The sequence below is a fragment of the Choloepus didactylus genome, chromosome 20 (assembly GCF_015220235.1).
Source record: "Choloepus didactylus isolate mChoDid1 chromosome 20, mChoDid1.pri, whole genome shotgun sequence".
NCBI lineage: Eukaryota > Metazoa > Chordata > Mammalia > Pilosa > Megalonychidae > Choloepus > Choloepus didactylus.
This window is the reverse complement of record NC_051326.1, coordinates 19,489,250-19,512,979: the sequence shown is the minus strand read 5'-3', so window position 1 is coordinate 19,512,979 and position 23,730 is coordinate 19,489,250. Positions and strand designations below refer to the sequence as shown.

Genomic DNA, 23,730 nt, shown 5'->3' with positions numbered 1-23,730 from the left:
CTGTCTTTTGGATACAATTCAGATTCCTATGTTTCATATGTAAAACTATTCAGAATCTGGACCAAATCTGCTTTTACATCTTCAGTCTCACCATTTCCCTGTTGTCTTTCTATGAAGTAACATCCACATTTTTTCTACTGGTTAGGTCCTGGCACATATCAATTAGACCCATCCCACATATTTCTCTGTCTCTCAAACTCCTACTACTTATTCCAGATATAATTTAAAGTCTTTTTTGGATAAGTGATTCCTGAGTTCCAGAAAAAAAATGTAGTTTTTTGTTCAATGTACTACCATAGAAATTGCCAGATTTTGTTTAAATCTATAATCTGTTTCTGAATAATTCTGTGCAGTATAAAGCATTCTTTTCCTTCCTAAGCAATGGCACTCTAACCACAATGAATTTGTAAATCTACAAAGCAGAAACTAAAACTTACCTTAATAAATGAATAATCGGGATGCAATATTCCTGATTTGTTGTATGAATACACCAAGAAAAGAGGGTGTAAAAAAGACCTATACAATCAAAATAATGACATCTCATTGTAATAATATCATGAATAAATTAACTTTCAGAATAACGAAATTAAACAAACTTTACTTTCAAATTTATGTGCCCAAATATCTAAACTCTCTATTATCTAACTTGATTTGTGATAGAAAATTGTGTATATAAGAAAACTTAATAACCAGTATAACCAGAAACCAAAATGGACAGTAGAATGAATTCAAAGTAACCAAATAACATACATAGCCAAGGCTTACAGAGTCCCCATTTTAGACTCAACCATTGATAAACCTTTATCATGGCATAAATATGACAGTTAATATAATATTTGGAAACAAGTAGCAATGGCTTGATAAAAACAAAAACAAAACAAAATTGTTTTTGTATTAGTTTTGCGTGAAGTTGTGCTTTGGTAAAAAAAACCTCAAAAATCTCAGTGCCTTAAAACAACAATGAATGTTCCTCGCCAGTTTACTGAAGGTTCAACTACAGGCTGCCTTCATTCTGGATTCTAGAAAAAGGCATGGCTGCTTCCTGAAACATGCCTTTCTTGTGGCAGTGAGAAATTGAAGAACACAACAGTTCTTAATGCCATTGAGCAGAAGAGGGATATTACTATCATCTTCAAATTCATTAGCCAAACAATTTCCATAGGCAAATCTGACATCAACGTGGTTGGTATGTATAATCCTCTTACAGGGGGATAGTTACTATTATAAAACAGTCTACTACAGTAATTTACCAGAATTTTTCAAGGATTCAAAATACTGGGAGGCAGTTCAAGGACAGTCTAAAAGAAACACTCACAGAGTATTTTCTTTAACCACTACTTCTTTCTTCATAACTGCTTCATTTTCTCTCATTGCTGACTACTTTTCCTTTTCCTCACTTCAAATAACAGAATATGATTGCCCTGAGAGCTGCCCAAAGAAAAGCTACTATTTATCAAGTCACATTTCACACATATTCAAGGAAAAACTCAGAATAGCCTGGATAATGAATTCTGGCACAAGGACAGTCACATTTTAATAAGCAGTAGCATACAGATGGAAGTGGTAGAACTGAGAATCCAGAAGCATTCCCAGTAAAAAGGAATTATAGGCAGAACACCTAAGAGACATCATGACAAGCACAGTTAAAAGATAACACTCTAATTTGGAAGTTTATTCAACTTCGGCCCTCAAAAGTTAATACTTTTAAAAATGTAGCTTATAAGGGGTGACAATGGGATTGGGAAAGCCATAAGGACCACACTCCCCTTTGTCTAGTTTATGAATGGATGAGTAGAAAAATGGGGGAAGGAGTAAAACAAACAAACAAACAAACAAAGGCACCCAGTGTTCTTTTTTACTTTAACTGCTCTTTTTCACTTTAATTATTATTCTTGTTATTTTTGTGTGTGTGGTAATGAAGGTGTCAGGGATTGATTTTGGTGATGAATGCACAACTATGTAATGGTACTGTGAACAACTGAATGTACAATTTGTTTTGTATGAATGCATGGTATATGAATATATCTCAATAAAATGAATATTTTTAAAAAGTTAATACTTTTGTGCTTCTACATTAAACAACAAAACAATATGGCTTAAAAACTGAAAGGATAAAAAAAAAATCAAATGAACAGTCAAAGAAAATCAACATTCCACTTAAAAATATAAACAACAAAAAGGAAGGTGTACCAGTTTGTATATATTATGTCCCCAGAAAAAGCCATATTCTTAAATGCAATGTTGTGGGGGCAGATGTACTAGTGTTGATTAAGCTGGCAATTTTGGATTAGGTTGTTTCCATGGTGACATGACCCGCCCAACTGTAGGTGATAGCTCTGATAGATAATTTCCAAGGAGATGTGGCCCTGCCCATTCAGCATGGGCCTTGATTAGCTTATTGAAGTACTATATAGGCTCAGACAGAAGGAGCGAGCTTGCTACAGCCAAGAGGGGCACTTTGAAGAACACACAGGAGCTGAGAGAGGAGCTGCAGTTTACAGAGACATTTTGGAGATGGCCTTTGACAGCAGACTTTTGCTCCGGAGAAGCTAAGAGAGGAAAAACGCCCCAAGAGCAACTAAGAGTGACATTTTGAGGAGCTATAGCCTAGAGGAACATCCTGGGAGGAAGCCATTTTGAAACCAGAACTCTGGGGCAGATGCCAGTCACATGCCCTCCCAGCTAAAAGGTTTTCCAAACGCCACTGGCCATCTTCCAGAGATTGTTGATGTGTTACGTTGGACACTTTATGGCCTTAAGACTGTAACTGTGTAACCAAATAAACCCCCTTTCATAAAAGCCAATCCATTTTGGTGTTTTGCATTCCGGCAGCATTAGCAAACTAGAACACTGCCCCAGCTCTCTTTTCATTACTACTTGCATAGTATATTTTTCCCCATCCTTTCACTTTCAGCCTACTTGTATCTCTGAATTTAAGGTGAATCTGCTATAGACGACATCTAGATGGGTCACATTTTTTTATCCATTCTGCCAACCTCTTCTCATCATTTCAGTGGCAATTAACAAGGCAGCAGAAGTTAAATATGCATGTGCAGACCATATCTTGAACTATAAGCTTTCCCTAAATTCTGATTTTAGATATTAGGACACCCATTAATCTAGCTACCAAGTCACACTCCAGGAGACATCGTTCCTCTGCCTTAAACCCAATTAGTCACCAAAGCTTGCCAATTGTGTTTTCTTATTTCTCTCCCAAAATAACAGAGCTCTTGAGGGGAGCACTGTAATATACATCCAAATGTGATTAAAGGGACAATGTTAGATTGTACATAAGGTAACAGAATATTTTTTAAAAAAAAATCCATGGTACTACACAAAGAGTGAACCCTAAGTGAAACCAGAGACTATAGTAAACAGAACAATTATAAAAACTTGCTCTCATCAATTGTAACTAATATTCCACACCAAGGCAAACTGTTACTATTAGGGTGGTATATGAGAATCTTGTACGCTATGCATGATTTTTCTGTAAACCCACAACTTCTCTAATAAAGAAAAAAAAGTGGTCTGTCTGACCACAATGGAATGATGCTAGAAGTCAATGATAAAGTGAAAACTGGAAAATTTACAAATATGTGGAAATTAAACAGCACACTCTTAAACAATGAATGGGTTAAAGAAGAAATTACAAAGTAAGTTAGAAAATACTTACGGAGAAATGAAAACAAAGACACAACATACCAAAACTTGTAGGATAAGGAAAAGACAATACTCAGGGATAAATTTATAGATAAGAAAGCCTATATGAGAAAAGAAGAGGCAATCTTAATTAATGACCCTATTTTACATCTTTAGGAACTAGAAAAAGAAGAGCAAAGTAAACTCAAAGTTAATAGAAAAAGAATTAAGATTAAGAGATAAATGAAATAGAGAATATAAAACAATTCTGTGCATAAACAATACAAAAAAGTTGATTCTTTGAAAAAAATCAATACAATTGACAAACTTTTATCTGGACTGGCAAAGATAAAAGAAAAATATATGTAAAAAACTAAAATCACAAAGTAAATGGTGGGGGGCGGGGCAAGATGGCAGACTGGTGAGCTGTATGTTTTAGTTACTCCTCCAGGAAAGTAGGTAGAAAGCCAGGAACTGCGTGGACTGGACACCACAGAGCAATCTGCCTTTGGGCATACTTCATACAACACTCATGAAAACGTCGAACTGCTGAGATCAGCGAAATCTGTAAGTCTTTGCGGCCAGGGGACCCGCGCCCCTCCCTGCCAGGCTCAGTCCCGTGGGAGGAGGGGCTGTCAGCTCCGGGAAGGAGAAGGGAAAACTGCAGTGGCAGCCCTTATCGGAAACTCATTCTACTGATCCAAACTCCAACCATAGATAGACTGAGACCAGACACCAGAGAATCTGAGAGCAGCCAGCCCAGCAGAGAGGAGACAGGCACAGAGAAAAAAAAACAACACGAAAAACTCCAAAATAAAAGCGGAGGATTTTTGGAGTTCTGGTGAACATAGAAAGGGGAAGAGCCCTGAGGCGCATATGCAAATCCCGAAGAAAAGCTGATCTCTCTGCCCTGTGGACCTTTCCTTAATGGCCCTGGTTGCTTTGTCTCTTAGCATTTCAATAACCCATTAGATCTCTGAGGAGGGCCCTTTTTTTTTTTTTTTTTTTTTAATCCTTTTTTCTTTTTCTAAAACAATTACTCTAAGAAGCCCATACAGAAAGCTTCAAAGACTTGCAATTTGGGCAGGTCAAGACAAGAGCAGAACTAGGAGAGCTCTGAGACAAAACACAATAATCCAGTGGCTGAGAAAATTCACTAAACACCACAACTTCCCAAGAAAAGGGGGATGTCCGCTCACAGCCATCATCCTGGTGGACAGGAAACACTCCTGCCCATCGCCAGCCCCATAGCCCAGAACTGCCCCAGACAACCCAGTGTGACGGAAGTGCTTCAAATAACAGGCACACACCACAAAACTGGGCGTGGACATTAGCCTTCCCTTCAACCTCAGCTGACTGTCCCAGAGTTGGGAAGGTGGAGCAATGTGAATTAACAAAGCCCCATTCAGCCATCATTTCAGCACACTGGGAGCCTCCCTACACAGCCCAGCAGCCCAGAACTGCCCTGGGGGGACGGCACTCACCTGTGACATAGCACAGTCATCCCTCAACAGAGGACCCGGGGTGCACAGCCTGGAAGAGGGGCCCACTTGCAAGTCTCAGGAGCCATACGCCAATACCAAAGACTTGTGGGTCAGTGGCAGAGACAAACTGTGGCAGGACTGAACTGAAGGATTAGACTATTGCAGCAGCTTTAAAACTCTAGGATCATCAGGGAGATTTGATTGTTAGGGCCACCCCCACTCCCAGACTGCCCAGAAACACGCCCCACATACAGGGCAGGCAACACCAACTACACACGCAAGCTTGGTACACCAATTGGGCCCCACAAGACTCACTCCCCCACTCACCAAAAAGGCTAAGCAGGGGAGAACTTGCTTGTGGAGAACAGGTGGCTCGTGGACGCCACCTGCTGGTTAGTTAGAGAAAGTGTACTCCATGAAGCTGTAGATCTGATAAATTAGAGATAAGGACTTCAATTGGTCTACAAACCCTAAAAGAACCCTATCAAGTTCAGCAAATGCCAAGAGGCCAAAAACAACAGAAAATTATAAACCATATGAAAAAACCAGACGATATGGATAACCCAAGCCCAAGCACCCAAATCAAAAGATCAGAATAGACACAGCACCTAGAGCAGCTACTCAAAGAACTAAAGATGAACAATGAGACCATAGTATGGGAGACAAAGGAAATCAAGAAGACCCTAGAAGAGCATAAAGAAGACACTGCAAGACTAAATAAAAAAATGGATGATCTTATGGAAATTAAAGAAACTGTTGACCAAATTAAAAAGATTCTGGACACTCATAGTACAAGACTAGCGGAAGTTGAACAACGAATCAGTGACCTCGAAGATGACAGAATGGAAAATGAAAGCATAAAAGAAAGAATGGGGAAAAAAATTGAAAAAATCGAAATGGACCTCAGGGATATGATAGATAATATGAAACGTCCAAATATAAGACTCATTGGTGTCCCAGAAGGGGAAGAAAAGGGTAAAGGTCTAGGAAGAGTATTCAAAGAAATTGTTGGGGAAAACTTCCCAAATCTTCTAAACAACATAAATACACAAATCATAAATGCTCAGCGAACCCCAAATAGAATAAATCCAAATAAACCCACTCCGTGACATATACTGATCACACTGTCAAACACAGAAGAGAAGGAGCAAGTTCTGAAAGCAGCAAGAGAAAAGCAATTCACCACATACAAAGGAAACAGCATAAGACTAAGTAGTGACTACTCAGCAGCCACCATGGAGGCAAGAAGGCAGTGGCACGATATATTTAAAATTCTGAGTGAGAAAAATTTCCAGCCAAGAATACTTTATCCAGCAAAGCTCTCCTTCAAATTAGAGGGAGAGCTTAAATTTTTCACAGACAAACAAATGCTGAGAGAATTTGCTAACAAGAGGCCTGCCCTACTGGAGATACTAAAGGGAGCCCTACAGACAGAGAAACAAAGAAAGGACAGAGAGTCTTGGAGAAAGGTTCAGTACTAAAGAGATTCGGTATGGGTACAATAAAGGATATTAATAGACAGAGGGGAAAAATATGACAAACATAAACCAAAGGATAAGATGGCTGATTCAAGAAATGCCGTCACGGTTATAACGTTGAATGTAAATGGATTAAACTCCCCAATTAAAAGATATAGATTCGCAGAATGGATCAAAAAAAATGAACCATCAATATGTTGCATACAAGAGACTCATCTTAGACACAGGGACACAAAGAAACTGAAAGTGAAAGGATGGAAAAAATATTTCATGCAAGCTACAGCCAAAAGAAAGCAGGTGTAGCAATATTAATCTCAGATAAAATAGACTTCAAATGCAGGGATGTTTTGAGAGACAAAGAAGGCCACTACATACTAATAAAAGGGGCAATTCAGCAAGAAGAAATAACAATCGTAAATGTCTATGCACCCAATCAAGGTGCCACAAAATACATGAGAGAAACACTGGCAAAACTAAAGGAAGCAACTGATGTTTCCACAATAATTGTGGGAGACTTCAACACATCACTCTCTCCTATAGATAGATCAACCAGACAGAAGACCAATAAGGAAACTGAAAACCTAAACAATCTGATAAATGAATTAGATTTAACAGACATATACAGGACATTACATCCCAAATCACCAGGATACACATACTTTTCTAGTGCTCATGGAACTTTCTCCAGAATAGATCATATGCTGGGACATAAAACAAGCCTCAATAAATTTAAAAAGATTGAAATTATTCAAAGCACATTCTCTGACCACAATGGAATACAATTAGAAGTCAATAACCATCAGAGACTTAGAAAATTCACAAATACCTGGAGGTTAAACAACACACTCCTAAACAATCAGTGGGTTAAAGAAGAAATAGCAAGAGAAATTGCTAAATATATAGAGACGAATGAAAATGAGAACACAACATACCAAAACCTATGGGATGCAGCAAAAGCAGTGCTAAGGGGGAAATTTATAGCACTAAACGCATATATTAAAAAGGAAGAAAGAGCCAAAATCAAAGAACTAATGGATCAACTGAAGAAGCTAGAAAATGAACAGCAAACCAATCCTAAACCAAGTACAAGAAAAGATATAACAAGGATTAAAGCAGAAATAAATGACATAGAGAACAAAAAAACAATAGAGAGGATAAATATCAACAAAAGTTGGTTCTTTGAGAAGATCAACAAGATTGACAAGCCCCTAGCTAGACTGACAAAATCAAAAAGAGAGAAGACCCATACAAACAAAATAATGAATGAAAAAGGTGACATAACTGCAGATCCTGAAGAAATTAAAAAAATTATAAGAGGATACTATGAACAACTGTATGGCAACAAACTGGATAATGTAGTGGAAATGGACAATTTCCTGGAAACATATGAACAACCTAGACTGACCAGAGAAGAAATAGAAGACCTCAACCAACCCATCACAAGCAAAGAGATCCAATCAGTCATCAAAAATCTTCCCACAAATAAATGCCCAGGGCCAGATGGCTTCACAGGGGAATTCTACCAAACTTTCCAGAAAGAACTGACACCAATCTTACTCAAACTCTTTCAAAACATTGAAGAAAATGGAACACTACCTAACGCATTTTATGAAGCTAGCATCAATCTAATACCAAAACCAAGCAAAGATGTTACAAAAAAGGAAAACTACCGGCCAATCTCCCTAATGAATATAGATGCAAAAATCCTCAACAAAATACTTGCAAATCGAATCCAAAGACACATTAAAAAAATCATACACCATGACCAAGTGGGGTTTATTCCAGGCAAGCAGGGATGGTTCAACATAAGAAAATCAATCAATGTATTACAACACATTAACAAGTCAAAAGGGAAAAATCAATTGATCATCTCAATAGATGCTGAAAAAGCATTTGACAAAATCCAACATCCGTTTTTGATAAAAACACTTCAAAAGGTAGGAATTGAAGGAAACTTCCTCAACATGATAAAGAGCATATATGAAAAACCCACAGCCAGCATAGTACTCAATGGTGAGAGACTGAAACCCTTCCCTCTAAGATCAGGAACAAGACAAGGATGCCCGCTGTCACCACTGTTATTCAACATTGTGCTGGAAGTGCTAGCCAGGGCAATCCGGCAAGACAAAGAAATAAAAGGCATCCAAATTGGAAAAGAAGAAGTAAAACTGTCATTGTTTGCAGATGATATGATCTTATATCTAGAAAACCCTGAGAAATAGACGATACAGCTACTAGAGCTAATAAACAAATTTAGCAAAGTAGCGGGATACAAGGTTAATGCACATAAGTCAGTAATGTTTCTATATGCTAGAAATGAACAAACTGAAGAGACACTCAAGAAAAAGATACCATTTTCAATAGCAACTAAAAAAATCAAGTACCTAGGAATAAACTTCACCAAAGATGTAAAAGACCTATACAAAGAAAACTACATAACTCTACTAAAAGAAATAGAAGGGGACCTTAAAAGATGGAAAAATATTCCATGTTCATGGATAGGAAGACTAAATGTCATTAAGATGTCAATTCTACCCAAACTCATCTACAGATTCAATGCAATCCCAATCAAAATTCCAACAACCTACTTTGCAGACTTGGAAAAGCTAGTTATCAAATTTATTTGGAAAGGGAAGATGCCTCAAATTGCTAAAGACACTCTAAAAAAGAAAAACAAAGTGGGAGGACTTACACTCCCTGACTTTGAAGCTTATTATAAAGCCACAGTTGCCAAAACAGCATGGTACTGGCACAAAGATAGACATATAGATCAATCGAATCGAATTGAGAATTCGGAGATAGACCCTCAGATCTATGGCCGACTGACCTTTCATAAGGCCCCCAAAGTCACTGAACTGAGTCATAATGGTCTTTTCAACAAATGGGGCTGGGAGAGTTGGATATCCATATCCAAAAGAATGAAAGAGGACCCCTACCTCACCCCCTACACAAAAATTAACTCAAAATGGACCAAAGATCTCAATACAAAAGAAAGTACCATAAAACTCCTAGAAGATAATGTAGGAAAACATCTTCAAGACCTTGTATTAGGCGGCCACTTCCTAGACTTTACACCCAAAGCACAAGCAACAAAAGAGAAAATAGATAAATGGGAACTCCTCAAGCTTAGAAGTTTCTGCACCTCAAAGGAATTTCTCAAAAAGGTAAAGAGGCAGCCAACTCAATGGGAAAAAATTTTTGGAAACCATGTATCTTACAAGACTGATATCTTGCATATATAAAGAAATCCTACAACTCAATGACAATAGTACAGACGGCCCAATTATAAAATGGGCAAAAGATATGAAAAGACAGTTCTCTGAAGAGGAAATACAAATGGCCAAGAAACACATGAAAAAATGTTCAGCTTCACTAGCTATTAGAGAGATGCAAATTAAGACCACAATGAGATACCATCTAACACCGGTTAGAATGGCTGCCATTAAACAAACAGGAAACTACAAATGCTGGAGGGGATGTGGAGAAATTGGAACTCTTATTCACTGTTGGTGGGACTGTATAATGGTTCAGCCACTCTGGAAGTCAGTCTGGCAGTTCCTTAGAAAACTAGATATAGAGTTACCATTCGATCCAGCGATTGCACTTCTCGGTATATACCCGGAAGATCAGAAAGTAGTGACACGAACAGATATCTGCACGCCAATGTTCATAGCAGCATTATTCACAATTGCCAAGAGATGGAAACAACCCAAATGTCCTTCAACAGATGAGTGGATAAATAAAATGTGGTATATACACACGATGGAATACTACGCGGCAGTAAGAAGGAACGATCTGGTGAAACATATGACAACATGGATGAACCTTGAAGACATAATGCTGAGCGAAATAAGCCAGGCACAAAAAGAGAAATATTATATGCTACCACTAATGTGAACTTTGAAAAATGTAAAACAAATGGCTTATAATGTAGAATGTAGGGGAACTAGCAATAGAGAGCAATTAAGGAAGGGGGAACAATAATCCAAGAAGAACAGATAAGCTATTTAACGTTCTGGGGATGCCCAGGAATGACTATGGTCTGTTAATTTCTGATGGATATAGTAGGAGCAAGTTCACAGAAATGTTTCTATATTAGGTAACTTTCTTGGGGTAAAGTAGGAACATGTTGGAAGTTAAGCAGTTATCTTAGGTTAGTTGTCTTTTTCTTATTCCCTTGTTATGGTCTCTTTGAAATGTTCTTTTATTGTATGTTTGCTTTTTTTTTAACTTTTTTTTCATACAGTTGATTTAAAAAAGAAGGGAAAGTTAAAAAAAAAAGAAAAGAAAAGAAAAACAAGGGAAAAAAAAAAAAAGATGTAGTGCCCCCTTGAGGAGCCTGTGGAGAATGCAGGGTTATTCGCCTACCCCACCTCCATGGTTGCTAACATGACCACAGACATAGGGGACTGGTGGTTTGATGGGTTGAGCCCTCTACCACAGGTTTTACCCTAGGGAAGACGGTTGCTGCAAAGGAGAGGCTAGGCCTCCCTATGGTTGTGCCTAAGAGCCTCCTCCCGAATGCCTCTTTGTTGCTCAGATGTGGCCCTGTCTCTCTAGCTAAGCCAACTTGAAAGGTGAAATCACTGCCCTCCCCCCTACGTGGGATCAGACACCCAGGGGAGTGAATCTCCCTGGCAACGTGGAATATGACTCCCGGGGAGGAATGTAGACCTGGCATCGTGGGATGGAGAACATCTTCTTGACCAAAAGGGGGATGTGAAAGGAAATGAAATAAGCTTCAGTGGCAGAGAGAATCCAAAAGGAGCCGAGAGGTCACTCTGGTGGGCACTCTTATGCACACTTTAGACAACCCTTTTTAGGTTCTAAAGAATTGGGGTAGCTGGTGGTGGATACCCGAAAATATCAAACTACAACCCAGAACCCATGAATCTCGAAGACAGCTGTATAAAAATGTAGCTTATGAGGGGTGACAATGGGATTGGGAAAGCCATAAGGACCACACTCCACTTTGTCTAGTTTATGGATGGATGAGTAGAAAAATAGGGGAAGGAAACAAACAGACAAAGGTACCCAGTGTTCTTTTTTACTTCAATTGCTCTTTTTCACTCTAATTATTATTCTTGTTATTTTTGTGTGTGTGCTAATGAAGGTGTCAGGGATTGATTTGGGTGATGAATGTACCAGTATGTAATGGTACTGTAAACAATCGAAAGTACGATTTGTGTTGTATGACTGCGTGGTATGTGAATATATCTCAATAAAATGAAGATTTAAAAAAAAATAGATTGGGGTGATGAATGCACAACTGTAAGATGGTACTGTGAACAGTTGATTGTACACCATGGATGATTGTATGATATGTGAATATATCTCAATAAAACTGAATTTAAAAAAAAAAAAAAAAAAAGTAAATGGTGATATCATTACTGACTTTACAGGAATAAAAAGGGTTATAAGAGAATTATTATGAATATTGTATGTCAACAAAACTAATAATCTAGAAGAAATGGAAAAATTCCTAGAAAAACATCAACTACCCAAGTTGATTCAAGAAGAAATAGAAATCATCAACAAAAGTATAACAAATACAGAAATTGAATCAATAATTAAAAACACTCCACCAAAGAAAAGTCCAGGACCAGATGGCTTCTACCAAACACTTAAAAAAGAATTCAAACTAAACCTTCTCAAACTCTTACAAAAAATCCAAGATGAACCAACACTTCCTAATTCATTCTACAAAGCCAGCATTACCATAGTAACAAAGCCTGGGAAAGACAACACAAGAAAAGAAAATTACCGACCAATTCTCCTTATGAATATAGATGTGAAAATCATTGATAGAATACTAGCAAACCAATATCAACAGCATATTAAAAAGATTATATACCATGTCCTAGTGGGATTCATCCCAGGAATGCAAAAGGTGTTTCAACATACGATAATCATTCAATATAATAAACTACATATATAGGTTGAAGGAAAAATACCCTATGATTATCTCAATAGATGGAGAAAAGGCATTCAACTAAGTCTGACCCCCTTTCCTGGTGAAAATACACAGAGACGTGAGAATAGAAGGAACTTTCTAAGTTATAGGCCGTGTATGAAAAAACAGAGCTAACATATTCAATGGCGAAAGACTTAAAGTTTACCTCTAAGATCAGGAATGAGTCAAAGATGCTCCATAAGTTCTTGTCAGAGCAATTAGGCAATAAAAAGAAATAAAATGTATCCAAAATTGGAAAGAAAGAAGTTCTGTTTGCAGATGACATAATCTCATTATATAAAAAATCCAAAGGAATCCACAAGAAAACTCTTTGAGCTAATAAACGAATTCATCAAAGTGACAGGGTACAAGATCAACATGCAAAAAAAAAAAAAAAAACAAAGAAAAAACACCAATTGTGTTCCTGTACACTAGCAAAGAACAATACAAGGAGGAAATTAAGAAAACAATTCCATTTATAATATCATCTAAAAGAATAAAATATCTATGAATAAATTTAACTATGGATACAAAAGACTTGTATACCAAATACTGCAAAACACTACAAAATGAAAAAGATAACCTAAATAAATGGCAAGACATCCCATGTTCATGGATTAGAAGAGTTAACTTGCGTAAAATGTCAATACTGTCCAAAGCAATATGCATAATCAATGCAATCACTGTTGAAATTCCAGCAACCTTTTTTGAAGAAATGAAAAAAACAATTCTCAAATGTATATGGAAGGGTAAGGGGCCCTGGCAACCAACACAATATTGAAAAAGAAGAATAGCGTTGGAAGACTCACACTTCCTGATGGTACTATAACATTGTAAATGTAATTAACACACTGAATTAGACATTTAAATTCAGTTAAAAGGGGAAATTTTAGGATATACATATGTTATTAGAATAAAAGTTTTTTTAAAAAATCATAAGACTGTCCAACACAAACAGTGAACTCTAATGTATAAACTATGGAATATAGTTAATAGTATATTTATAATAATACTGTTTCATCAACTGTAACAAAGATACCATACTAATACAAATTGTTAATAATAGGGAAAACTGTGAGGAGGCAGGTATGGGAACTCTGAATATTCTGCATGATTTTTCTTCAAACCCACAACTTCTCTAAGAAAAATAATGATAAATATATATAAATATATATGTATATACTATAACAAATAGTAAAAATATGGTGTATTATTAAATAGAATGCTTACATGATCCAAATATTTAAAATGACATGCACAGATGTTCAAAATTAAAAATGGAAAAATAAAGTTATATACTTAATTATTTCAATGTGGTTTATTTGGGGGTTACATTGAGTACTTTTCCTTTTGCAAACATGCATTAATATTTACATTAGACTCTAATATTAGGTTTAAAATCTCAAGATAAAGAGTTGGAATTCAAGAAAGAAGACATGACATGTTAAGTAAATATAATATTCATGCCCTTTTTAGGCTCAATTAAAGAAGTGATTTTGAAAAATGTTAGAAGCTAAAAACAACTGTATGAAAAGAAGAAAGGGCACTTACTGCTTTTCAAGATGAAGAGTGTATGTTTTCCCATCAATTTCGATGACATAAGTGACCTGTAGAAAGATATTCAGGTAATTATTAGAAATTCCAAATAATTTAGGTAAAAAAGTCCTAGTTTTGCAATAAACTATTTTGAAACATATATACTCTTTCATATGGATTGCATCCTGTAGGTCTCAAAATTACATACACATATACAAGTATATTATTATCTTCAATCTTGAAAGCATATGTGACAGAAATAATCATAATTATATTTAAATAAAATCAAGGAGTTCTAAGTCTGCCTCAAAACTAAGATTATCAGTCATTAGCATTTACGTCTCTTAATGAGACTCAATATTTAAAATATTTAAAATGAAGACTGCACTTAGAAATGATGAGTAATCTTTCAAGAAGAATCATCTTTTTTCTTCTTTCCACTGTCTAGCACAAATAAACTGAAATTTAAATAATGCAACACAGATAACCTTTTTAAGACTAAAGGAATTATTTTCCCAACTTTCTACCCTGCCCTCCACCCCCAGATGCTGGGGGTACTTCTGGTAGTTAGTCAACTCTCTATCCTCTTTAGGGATTCCCTCAGCTGAAGGTGGTCATTTCACAAAAAGTCACAACTTTCTGGGACAGCCCATATTAAATAAGAAGCTTATTCCAATTTCTGGTATTTCTGATGGGCCATCCAAGCTTCACACTTCATTAAGACTCAATTGCCATCTAACGTCTTCCTTTCCTCACGCCTGCTTCCTTCCCCAGGTGATCACAATCACAAAGGCATCCCTTCATGAACTTTCCTCAAATAAATCTTCTCAACAGACTGCATCCCAAGGAACCCAAACTGTGAAATCATCATAAAACATGTGCTTTCATGTGGTTGACCCTGGTAAATGTTCCACGTGCATTTGCAAAGGACATGAACTTTGTCATTGAATGCAATTTTCTGTGTCATTTTAAAGTTTTTTCATTGTATTTTTCAGACTTCTGTAAACTTACAGCTATTATTGAAGGTGCACTGGTGCTTCCCACAATTATCATGGATCTGTCTTTTTTCTCCTCGTATTTTGTAATATTTTGCCTTACATATTTTTGAGCTTTGTTGTAGGGTGCAAGCGTATGTAGGATGGTGATATCTTCCCAATAAATTTGATCCTTTCATCAATAATAAATGTCCCTTTTATCTCTAGAAGTACTTCTTACTGAAATTTGACTCTGAGAATGGTATAGCTGCACCAGCTTCCTTTTGATGTTTTCTTTTTTTCTTTTTAACTCTGATACACTGAAGTTTATTTTGATGTAATAACTAGCTTTTTTAAGTTTATATTCATAAGAAATTTAAACACGTCATTTGAAGGGATAAAATGTGAGTGGTAATTTCCAATGATTTTACTAATGTAAAGATGTCTGCCAAATCTTATTTATTCCATGATGCATTTTATAATTTGCTATAAACTGTATAGGAAGAAAACTGATAAAATGTTACTTATTTTATTATCCCTCATTGTGAATTTTATTATGCCTCCTTGCTTGTAAATAAAAATGTGTAATTGTCCTTCTACATTCTGGATATCAGGTAACAGCATGATTATACACCCAGTTTCTCAAGGCAGATGCCTGGGTTTCAGTATTTTCTACTCATATCTTACTAATTATAATAATAAGCATGAAAATAATTTCTACACACAATGGATTAGCACTTTATAAATTGCCTTGTGAAGTCTCACAATATACATATGAGCTAGGTATGACTCTACTATTATACTCATTTTACAATTAAGGAAATTAAAGACACTGAGAGGTCAAGTTTATCTTAGATCAGACATATTGCAAGAAGTGATGGTGACTAGAAAGCATCAGTCTCCCTTAAAATGTTTCAGCTTTCTCACCATTATCATACATAATAATGCACTTTTCAGGGCCCTGCTATCCTTTGCCAAACTTTCTAATTAGTTCTAATAATTTATGTATAAAATATCTCTGATTTTCAATGTAAACAATAACATAATCAACAAAAAATACATGGTCTTATCTATTCAACCTTAGTCATTTGATATTTCTTTTTCTTTATTTCTATACTGTAGATTATTGAATAAAAATGGAAGTAATGGGCATCCTTGTCTTATTCTGGCACTTAAATGGAATGCTTTAAATATTCAAAATATTAAATATGACATGGTTTTGCTGGAGCTGTTGTTATTGCTTAGATCCATTTAAATAACATTGAGACTGTTCTTTTCTAAAGCTGGGTACTCTGTTCTGTGTGTGTGTGTGTGTGTGTGTGTGTGTGTGTGCGCACACTAATGTGTGAGTAATTTTCTAAAATCTTTCTGGTTTTATTTTCACTCTATGGGCTCATCTATTTATTTTCTTCTTTAATATGTTAATGTAGCGAGTCACTTTAATAGATTTTTCTAGTTTTACAATGTCCTTCCAGAGAGAGAAACATAGTTGATCATGTTTTCCAGTGGTTTGCTATTTTCACTTTATTAATATTTTCATAAGTGATTAAATATATCTAGAGGATTAGTTACCTTATTAATAAGTGATTAAATATATCTGGAAGTTTAGTTACCTTATGTTCTATTCTCTGAAAAAAGATACCTACTGTCTTTCCTTGAATATTGTCTAAAACCTCCAGATAAATCCATTTGACTGATTTAATTTTGTGGGCAACATTTTTAAATTACTACTCAAACTCTTTTGTTTTAGTTTGCTAAGCTTCTCAAGCAGATACCATGACATATGAGAATTCATTAGCTTACAAGCTTACAGTTTTGAAGCTGTGAAAATGTCCAAAACAAGGCTTCATCAAGATGATGCTCTCTTCCTGAAGACTGCCTGTCAGCCATCTTGGACCCTTCTGTTGCATGGCAAGACACATGGCGGCACCTGCGGGTCTCTCCCTTCTCTTCCAGGTTTCCTTGCTTTCAGCTTCTTGCTTTCGTGGCTTTCTCACTCTCTGTCTGTATTTATCTCATTTACAAAGGACTCCAGTAAAAGGATTAAGACCCACACTGGGCCATGCCTTAATAGAAGTAACCCAATCAAAAGGTCCCACTTAAAATAGATTTACACCCACAGGAATGGATTGGCTTTAAGAACATAATTTTCAGGGGGTACATACAGTTTCAAACCACCACACTTCACCCTCTGGGCCCCCAAAAGACATGTTCTTCCGATATACGAAATACATTCATTCCACCACAATATCCAAAAGTATTAAATCATTTCAGTAACAATATTAAGTACAAAATCTCATCAAAATCAGTTATAGGTGTGGTCTCTCCTGGGGCACAATTCCCTCTGACTGTAGACCTGTGAAACCTAGAGAACACGTTATCTGCTTCCAATAGACAAAGGAGGGACAGTCATAGGATAAACATTCCCATTCCCAAAAGGAGAAATTGAAAGGAAAACAGGGATCGTGGGTCATAAACAATTTCGAAACTGTGCAGGCATACTCCATTAGATTTCAAGGTCTGAGAGTCATCTATGGAACGATGTTTTTGGCATGATGGAGTGACAGTCCCACCCATTCCAAGGGCTTGTGCAGTGGCCATGCTCTCCCCCAAACATTAGGACGGAGGTTCCAACATCTTCAAGCATTGCGATGACGGTCAGTCTTGGCTCCACCCTCATCAAGCATTAGGATGGCAGCCAAGCTCTCTGCATGCCCCCAGGCATCTGAGAAAATTGGGGAGGTAACACTCTTCCTGAACAATGCATTAGAAGGCCTGCCCTCTCCAAGTGCCAGGGCAGACTCACCCTGGCTTCCTCTCTAGGACCAATAAGATGTCTTTGATCCAGACCTCAGCTGCCATGCTTCTTCCTTTGAAGTTATCTTTCCTTCAATCTGTCCCTTTTATGTCCCTAAGCCTAGCACTGGTTCCATTCATACAGATCTCACAAAAAAATCTCATCAGTTTCACATGTAGTACACAGGGTCTAAACCATCAGAGAAAGAACTTTCCACAAATCCTTTCTGGATAACTGCACTTCCAATCCTGACTCGCACTGAAATGGCTGACTGGTCTCACGTTCAGTTAAATCCTCACATGGAGCACTATTCTCTGAGGACTCATTTTCCAGAAGCTCAGAATTTTGCAAACCATCAATTTCTGGTTTCTCTGTGCCCAGAGTTCTGTTCTCAGCTTATCCCTTTCCTCTCACATTTTACTATAAGGTGCAAGGGGAAGCTAGGCCTCACTTTCCACATTTAGTTTGGAAATCTCCTCAACTAAATCCAAGCTCATCACTTTCAAATTCTATCTTCCATCCTATATCAGGCCTCAATTTTTCCAAGTTCTCTACCATTTTAAAACACGGGTCACCTTTCTTCCAGTTTGCAAAACACATTCATCATTTACGTCTAAGGCCTCATCGGAAGTAACTTTAGTGTCCACATTTCTACCAAGTCTCTTCAAAGCAATCTAGGCCTTTTCTATCAAGCATTTCACAATTCCTCCAGTCTGTACTCATTACCCAATTACAAAGCCTTTTTAACATTTTTGGTATTTGTAATAGCAGCACCCCACTCTCCTGGTACCAAAATCTGTTTTAGTTTGCTAAGCTGCTCAAGCAGATACCATGAAATGTGTTGGTTTTATCTATGGGAATTTATTAGCTTACAAGCTTACAGTTTTGAGCCCACGAAAATATCCAAACCAAGACTTCATGAAGATGATACTTTCTTCCCGAAGACTGGCTGCTGGTGATCCTGGGCTCCTCTGCCACATGGCACGGCACATGGTGGCACCTACTGACCTCTCCCTTCTCTTCTGGGTTTTGATGCTTTCAGCTTCTTGCTTCCTTGTTTTTGTTTTGTTTTGTTTTGTTTTTCTCTCTCTCTCTCTCTGTGTTATCCCATTTCTAAAGGACTCCAGTAAGAGGATTAAGATCCACGCTGGGCCAAAACTAAACTGAAGTAACCTAAACAAAGGGTCCCACTTAATATAGGTTTATACCTACAGGAATGGATTAGCTTTAAGAACATAATTTTCTGGGGTACATACAGTTTCAAACCTCCACAGCTTTCACGAATCAAGCCATAACAAGATATTGTATTTCTTCTTGAGTCAAGAAACTTATGGGGAAAAAAGGAAACAAATACCAAGATGGCAGACTTCTACAACAAACAATAACATTAATTACAGAAAAGAAATTTGACAAAAATCCGATACCCTATGTTCCACAAATGCCAGTTAAACTCAAGGTGATTATTAGTATCTCAAGTCTTCTATATCCCTATTGAGTACCTTTCTAATTGTTTTATCATTTACTGAGAGAGGAAATGTTTGGATCTACAGTTAGAACTACAGATTTATTTACTTCTTTCACTTCTGTAACTTTTTGCTTCATGTTTGTTATTGGATGCACTCCTATTAGATGCAAAATTTTTTAGAGTCATTAAGTCTTCCAAATGAATTAAGCCTTTTATCTTTACAAGAACTCCTCTACACCATGGAAATATCCTTGTCCAGCAGTCTACTTTCTCTGATATTACTTTATCCACTCTGGATTCTTTATGATTAAGATATTAATGAAATATCTTTTCACTATTCTTTTATTTCAATCCATTTCCATCTTAATATTTTATCATACAATGATGTTATCCCTCAAAACGTATGTGTTCACCCAGTTTCTGTTGTTGTTGTTTTCCTGACATTATTATGATACACAGGTTTTCTTTTGCTTAGTATTTCCCCAGTATATGGTTTTTGCTCTCCTAATGATTTTAACCTCTCTGGAAATTAAGGTTTTTGGTGTAATAGCTTTTATAAATACACAATCATTGGATTTTTTTGGTACCAGAAAATGAGAGAATCAGACAGACCACTCAGTCTCCACAAATCTGCATTTCGTGTTCCCCTCAGACCTTGCTACTGAGGTTTCAATGCTTGAATTCCTATCAGATCCCTGAATGTCTTTACATCAAAATATTTCCTTCTTGAAAACAAATATCCTAAACCAAACTAATAGTTCTTCTAAAAATAGATGTCAAAATCAATAAGAAATTAACAAGGAAAAACTCATTCAAATAGCCAATATATATAAAGATCTGTTATCGTAACTCTTTATAAAATACCAATTAAAAAATGAGAGATTCACTATGATGCTCACATAGTAGAGATGAAAAGATTGATTGGACCTAGGCTGGTGAGGGTTTAGGAAGATAGACATCATCATTCTTTGTTAGAGCATCTAATAAAATGCAACCTTTCTGGAAGACACTTTCACAACATTTATCAAAATTAAAAAATGGCTTATACATCGATCCTATGGAGATGATTGTCCAGTGAGTTTTATCTGAAAGTATCTGCATGTCTTAACAGTTGATAAAATATACAATGCTACAGTCATACAATGCAGTTATAGAAAAGCATGACAAAGAACCATATTTAATGTCAAAACTGTGGTCTTAACTTTATAAATAAATAAGGCCAATGTTGACACTCACAATCTTAAATGTATATATGTGCATGTGTGTGTCTGTGTGTGGAAGAATGTCACAAAAATTTCATTTTGTTCAAATTTACTATCATTTACAAATTTAAAAACTGGGGTGAATTTTCCCTCTCATAAAAACTCTGTACTGCCTATAACTTTAAATGTATATACTTTAATCAGATTAAAAATAATTAAATTTCATTTTCACATATTATTTATATATAGGAATGAAGTGTTTTTTATTATTTTTGAATCACGTTAAAAAATAAATTAGTATGACTTCACTTGTATGGAAATAAATATATAAATGTACATATTTTTATACAAAGGAGTCCAGCAGACTCTATGTATCACTTCTTGTGATAGGAATTTGTAGCATTTTTTTGGTCTGCATTTAAAAAAACTTTTAAAATATTCATATATTACTTCAGAAATGAAAAAAAAATAAGTATCAAAATACTTGGCTCTCCTTCAGACAATAAGGACCTTTAACACAGTAGCTGTGAGCACAATTTCATAAATGGATATATACATAAATTGATTTGGGTCACGTAATCCAGCAAGAATTAAACAGCCATATATTATGGGTAAAGCGATTTGTTAATTACCTGACTTTCTGAAACGACGCCATCAGTAGTTTCAATCTTCCTCGGAACTGTAATTTGCAACAGTGGTGTTGGAGGATCTGTGGTGAGCAAAACGTAGGTGAACATTCTCCGGTATATAGCAGCGTCCTTGTTCTTCTTTCCCTTATTGTCTCATCTCTCTTCACTCTTTAATCCTCCAATCCCCAACACACACACACACACACACACACCCTAAAATGAGCCCAGGAAGAGGTTCTTTTAGAAGTAAGAGTATTACTTTTCCTCTGTCCAGAGACAGGCTTCGGTGTGAGGGAAGATGCGTGAGCAACAGATCTCAGGACCGCTCGCAGGCTCCTCCCTGCCCGCATCTCCTCGTTAGTTGCTTGCCCCTTAGTGCAGTGTCAGTGAGGGCAGTGAAGAAGAGCTGTCGCCCTTCTGCTCGGAGCTCAGCCACCCAGGGCCCAGCCACCACCATATCCCCCACCGTCCCACCCCCGCCTCCAATCCTCCCGCGCTCTGAAACGCTGAGAGGCTCTGTGGCGCCTCTCCGCGCACGCAGTGAAGCCACTGAGCTTTTCGCTGGGCTTTCCCCAGACCGGCCTGGGGTTCTGCTACGCCGCCACGCTGGGGGCACTGCGGAAGGCAGCTCCACTACGGAGCAAAAATCTTCACTTACTATGGCCCGCGCAGGTCAGCCGGCCGAGACCTGCGAGGAACAGCAAGACAGACAGCATTGCGAGGCCGGCCGGCTTCGTCGAAGTGATGGCTGGTGGGGGACGCAACGGCTACAGCTGGCGCGCGCAGGGCCCTCAGCTCGAGACCCTGCAGTCCAGGCGGAGCAGTGGCTGAAGAGGGGTGCGGGTAGGAGCGGGCGGCTGCTCCGCACCCCAGGCCCGCAGGAGCTCTGCGGCCACCCAGACGCGGGAGGAGTTTGCAGCCCCAGGGACGCCCACCCACACGGCGCCTCACAGAGGGGCGCACTGGAGCCTGCACTTTAGCGCACATGGGCTTTATTTTCAAGAATGTTAAAATCATAAATGTTTTCAACAGTAACATAAGGGCTATATTTTCTCCTCGTAAGATAGCCATTTGCTGGTAAAGTTCTTTGTAATATTAATTTCCCACGTTATATCTTTTAGGCACAATGGGTGAGTTACTGTAGTGAAGGGAAACCTAATAAAAATTCACAATAGTTTTAGTAGTAATGGCCTATTTTAATCATATCTATTCCCGGATATCTACTTTAAGCCTCAAGCCAAAACATACACACATACATTAAGAGATCCTGTAATAAATAAATAAATAAATAAATAAATAAATAAATAAATAAAATTTTATTGCAGATAAGTTTGTTTCTTCAAAAACTCTTTGGTTAAGGAGACCAAATAAAAAATTAAATGTGTGTGTGTGTGTGTGTGTGTGTGTGTGTGTGTTAATCTCTCAGCATTTTAAGTATCAGACAAAAAAAATCACCTTTATGAAATGACCCTGTAAAAACAACCAAAATCCATTTATTCCATTTTGCATAATTTTGTACCTTATGAAAATCTATGGCTAAGGCGATTCAGTAAAACCCTAAAGATAAACCATTTTTTTTCCTCTCCAGGATGGAGTTTATGCATTGAAAGGCGGAAGAGTTGACTTGGAAAGAGCTTTCATTTTATGGCTTAATACACAGGAATTTTTGGCCAGATATTCTTGAGTTGTCTTTACATGAAATAAGTGAGCTTGCATTCCTTACATGTAATATTTATATACATACTCAAATAGTTATTGTAGTTTCTCAATTTGTAAAAGGAAACAAAAAATAAATAACACATAAGATTGGTTTATTAAAAAAATTCTGTTTTCATACTTTTACTAAAACATTTTTAGTGTTTATCAGGAGCAAACAATAATTAAAAGAAAATTTAAGCTCAAATGGCAATTCTGAATATTTTGCTAAATTATTTATCTCCTAATCATTTGGTTTTTGTTGTGATGTGTTGTCAGCCATATTCATTTAATGTATTTGAATATTTCTATATACCTTATAATCTAATCATTTTTTGCCAAATCCATATGAAAAGTGATGGAATTAAATATATCAGGAATTATTGTGTTTCTCTTAAAGTACAATGACTTCTTGATTGTATGACCTGAACAAATTTTTGAAGTCTGTTTTATGTCACATAAGGCATGATAAGTATTAAAAATTTCTTCATGGTTCTATAAAAAATCACTGTAGTTCAATCAAATAACAAAAGGGGAAATATATTTTATGATTTAAATTAATTATTGAGTTTGCATGATTGGTAATGACTATTCATTTTTAAATGGGCATGACTTATGGCTATGCATATCATTTGAATTTAATTAAATTATTTTTTTCATGCTTCCTATTAGCCTGACACTAGACCTGGAATACCAAAATATGTGCGACATTATCCCTGTCTCCAAGAACTAGATTAATTCTATTAATATACACAAATGTAAATTCTGTAGTGTTCTATCCCATTTCCCACTTTTTGTGGTATTATTGTTATAGATATTACATCCATTAATATTATAAGCCCAATGAAACATTGTTATAATTATTACTTTACCATTTG

General features: G+C 36.7%; 1 protein-coding gene across 1 annotated transcript in view; it reads right to left on the bottom strand.

Moving 5' to 3' along the window:
• Positions 1 to 21,265, bottom strand: part of LOC119516420 (A disintegrin and metallopeptidase domain 3-like) — a 133,547-nt gene extending 112,282 nt beyond the window's left edge. The window contains exons 1-3 of the mRNA XM_037812771.1: positions 21,161 to 21,265; positions 14,106 to 14,161; positions 438 to 516 (exon numbers count right to left, since the gene is read on the bottom strand). Of these exons, the coding sequence (XP_037668699.1) occupies positions 438 to 516; positions 14,106 to 14,161; positions 21,161 to 21,265 (240 nt within the window). The remainder of the gene's footprint in view (positions 1 to 437; positions 517 to 14,105; positions 14,162 to 21,160) is intronic.
• Between the last annotated feature and the right edge of the window lie 2,465 nt (positions 21,266 to 23,730).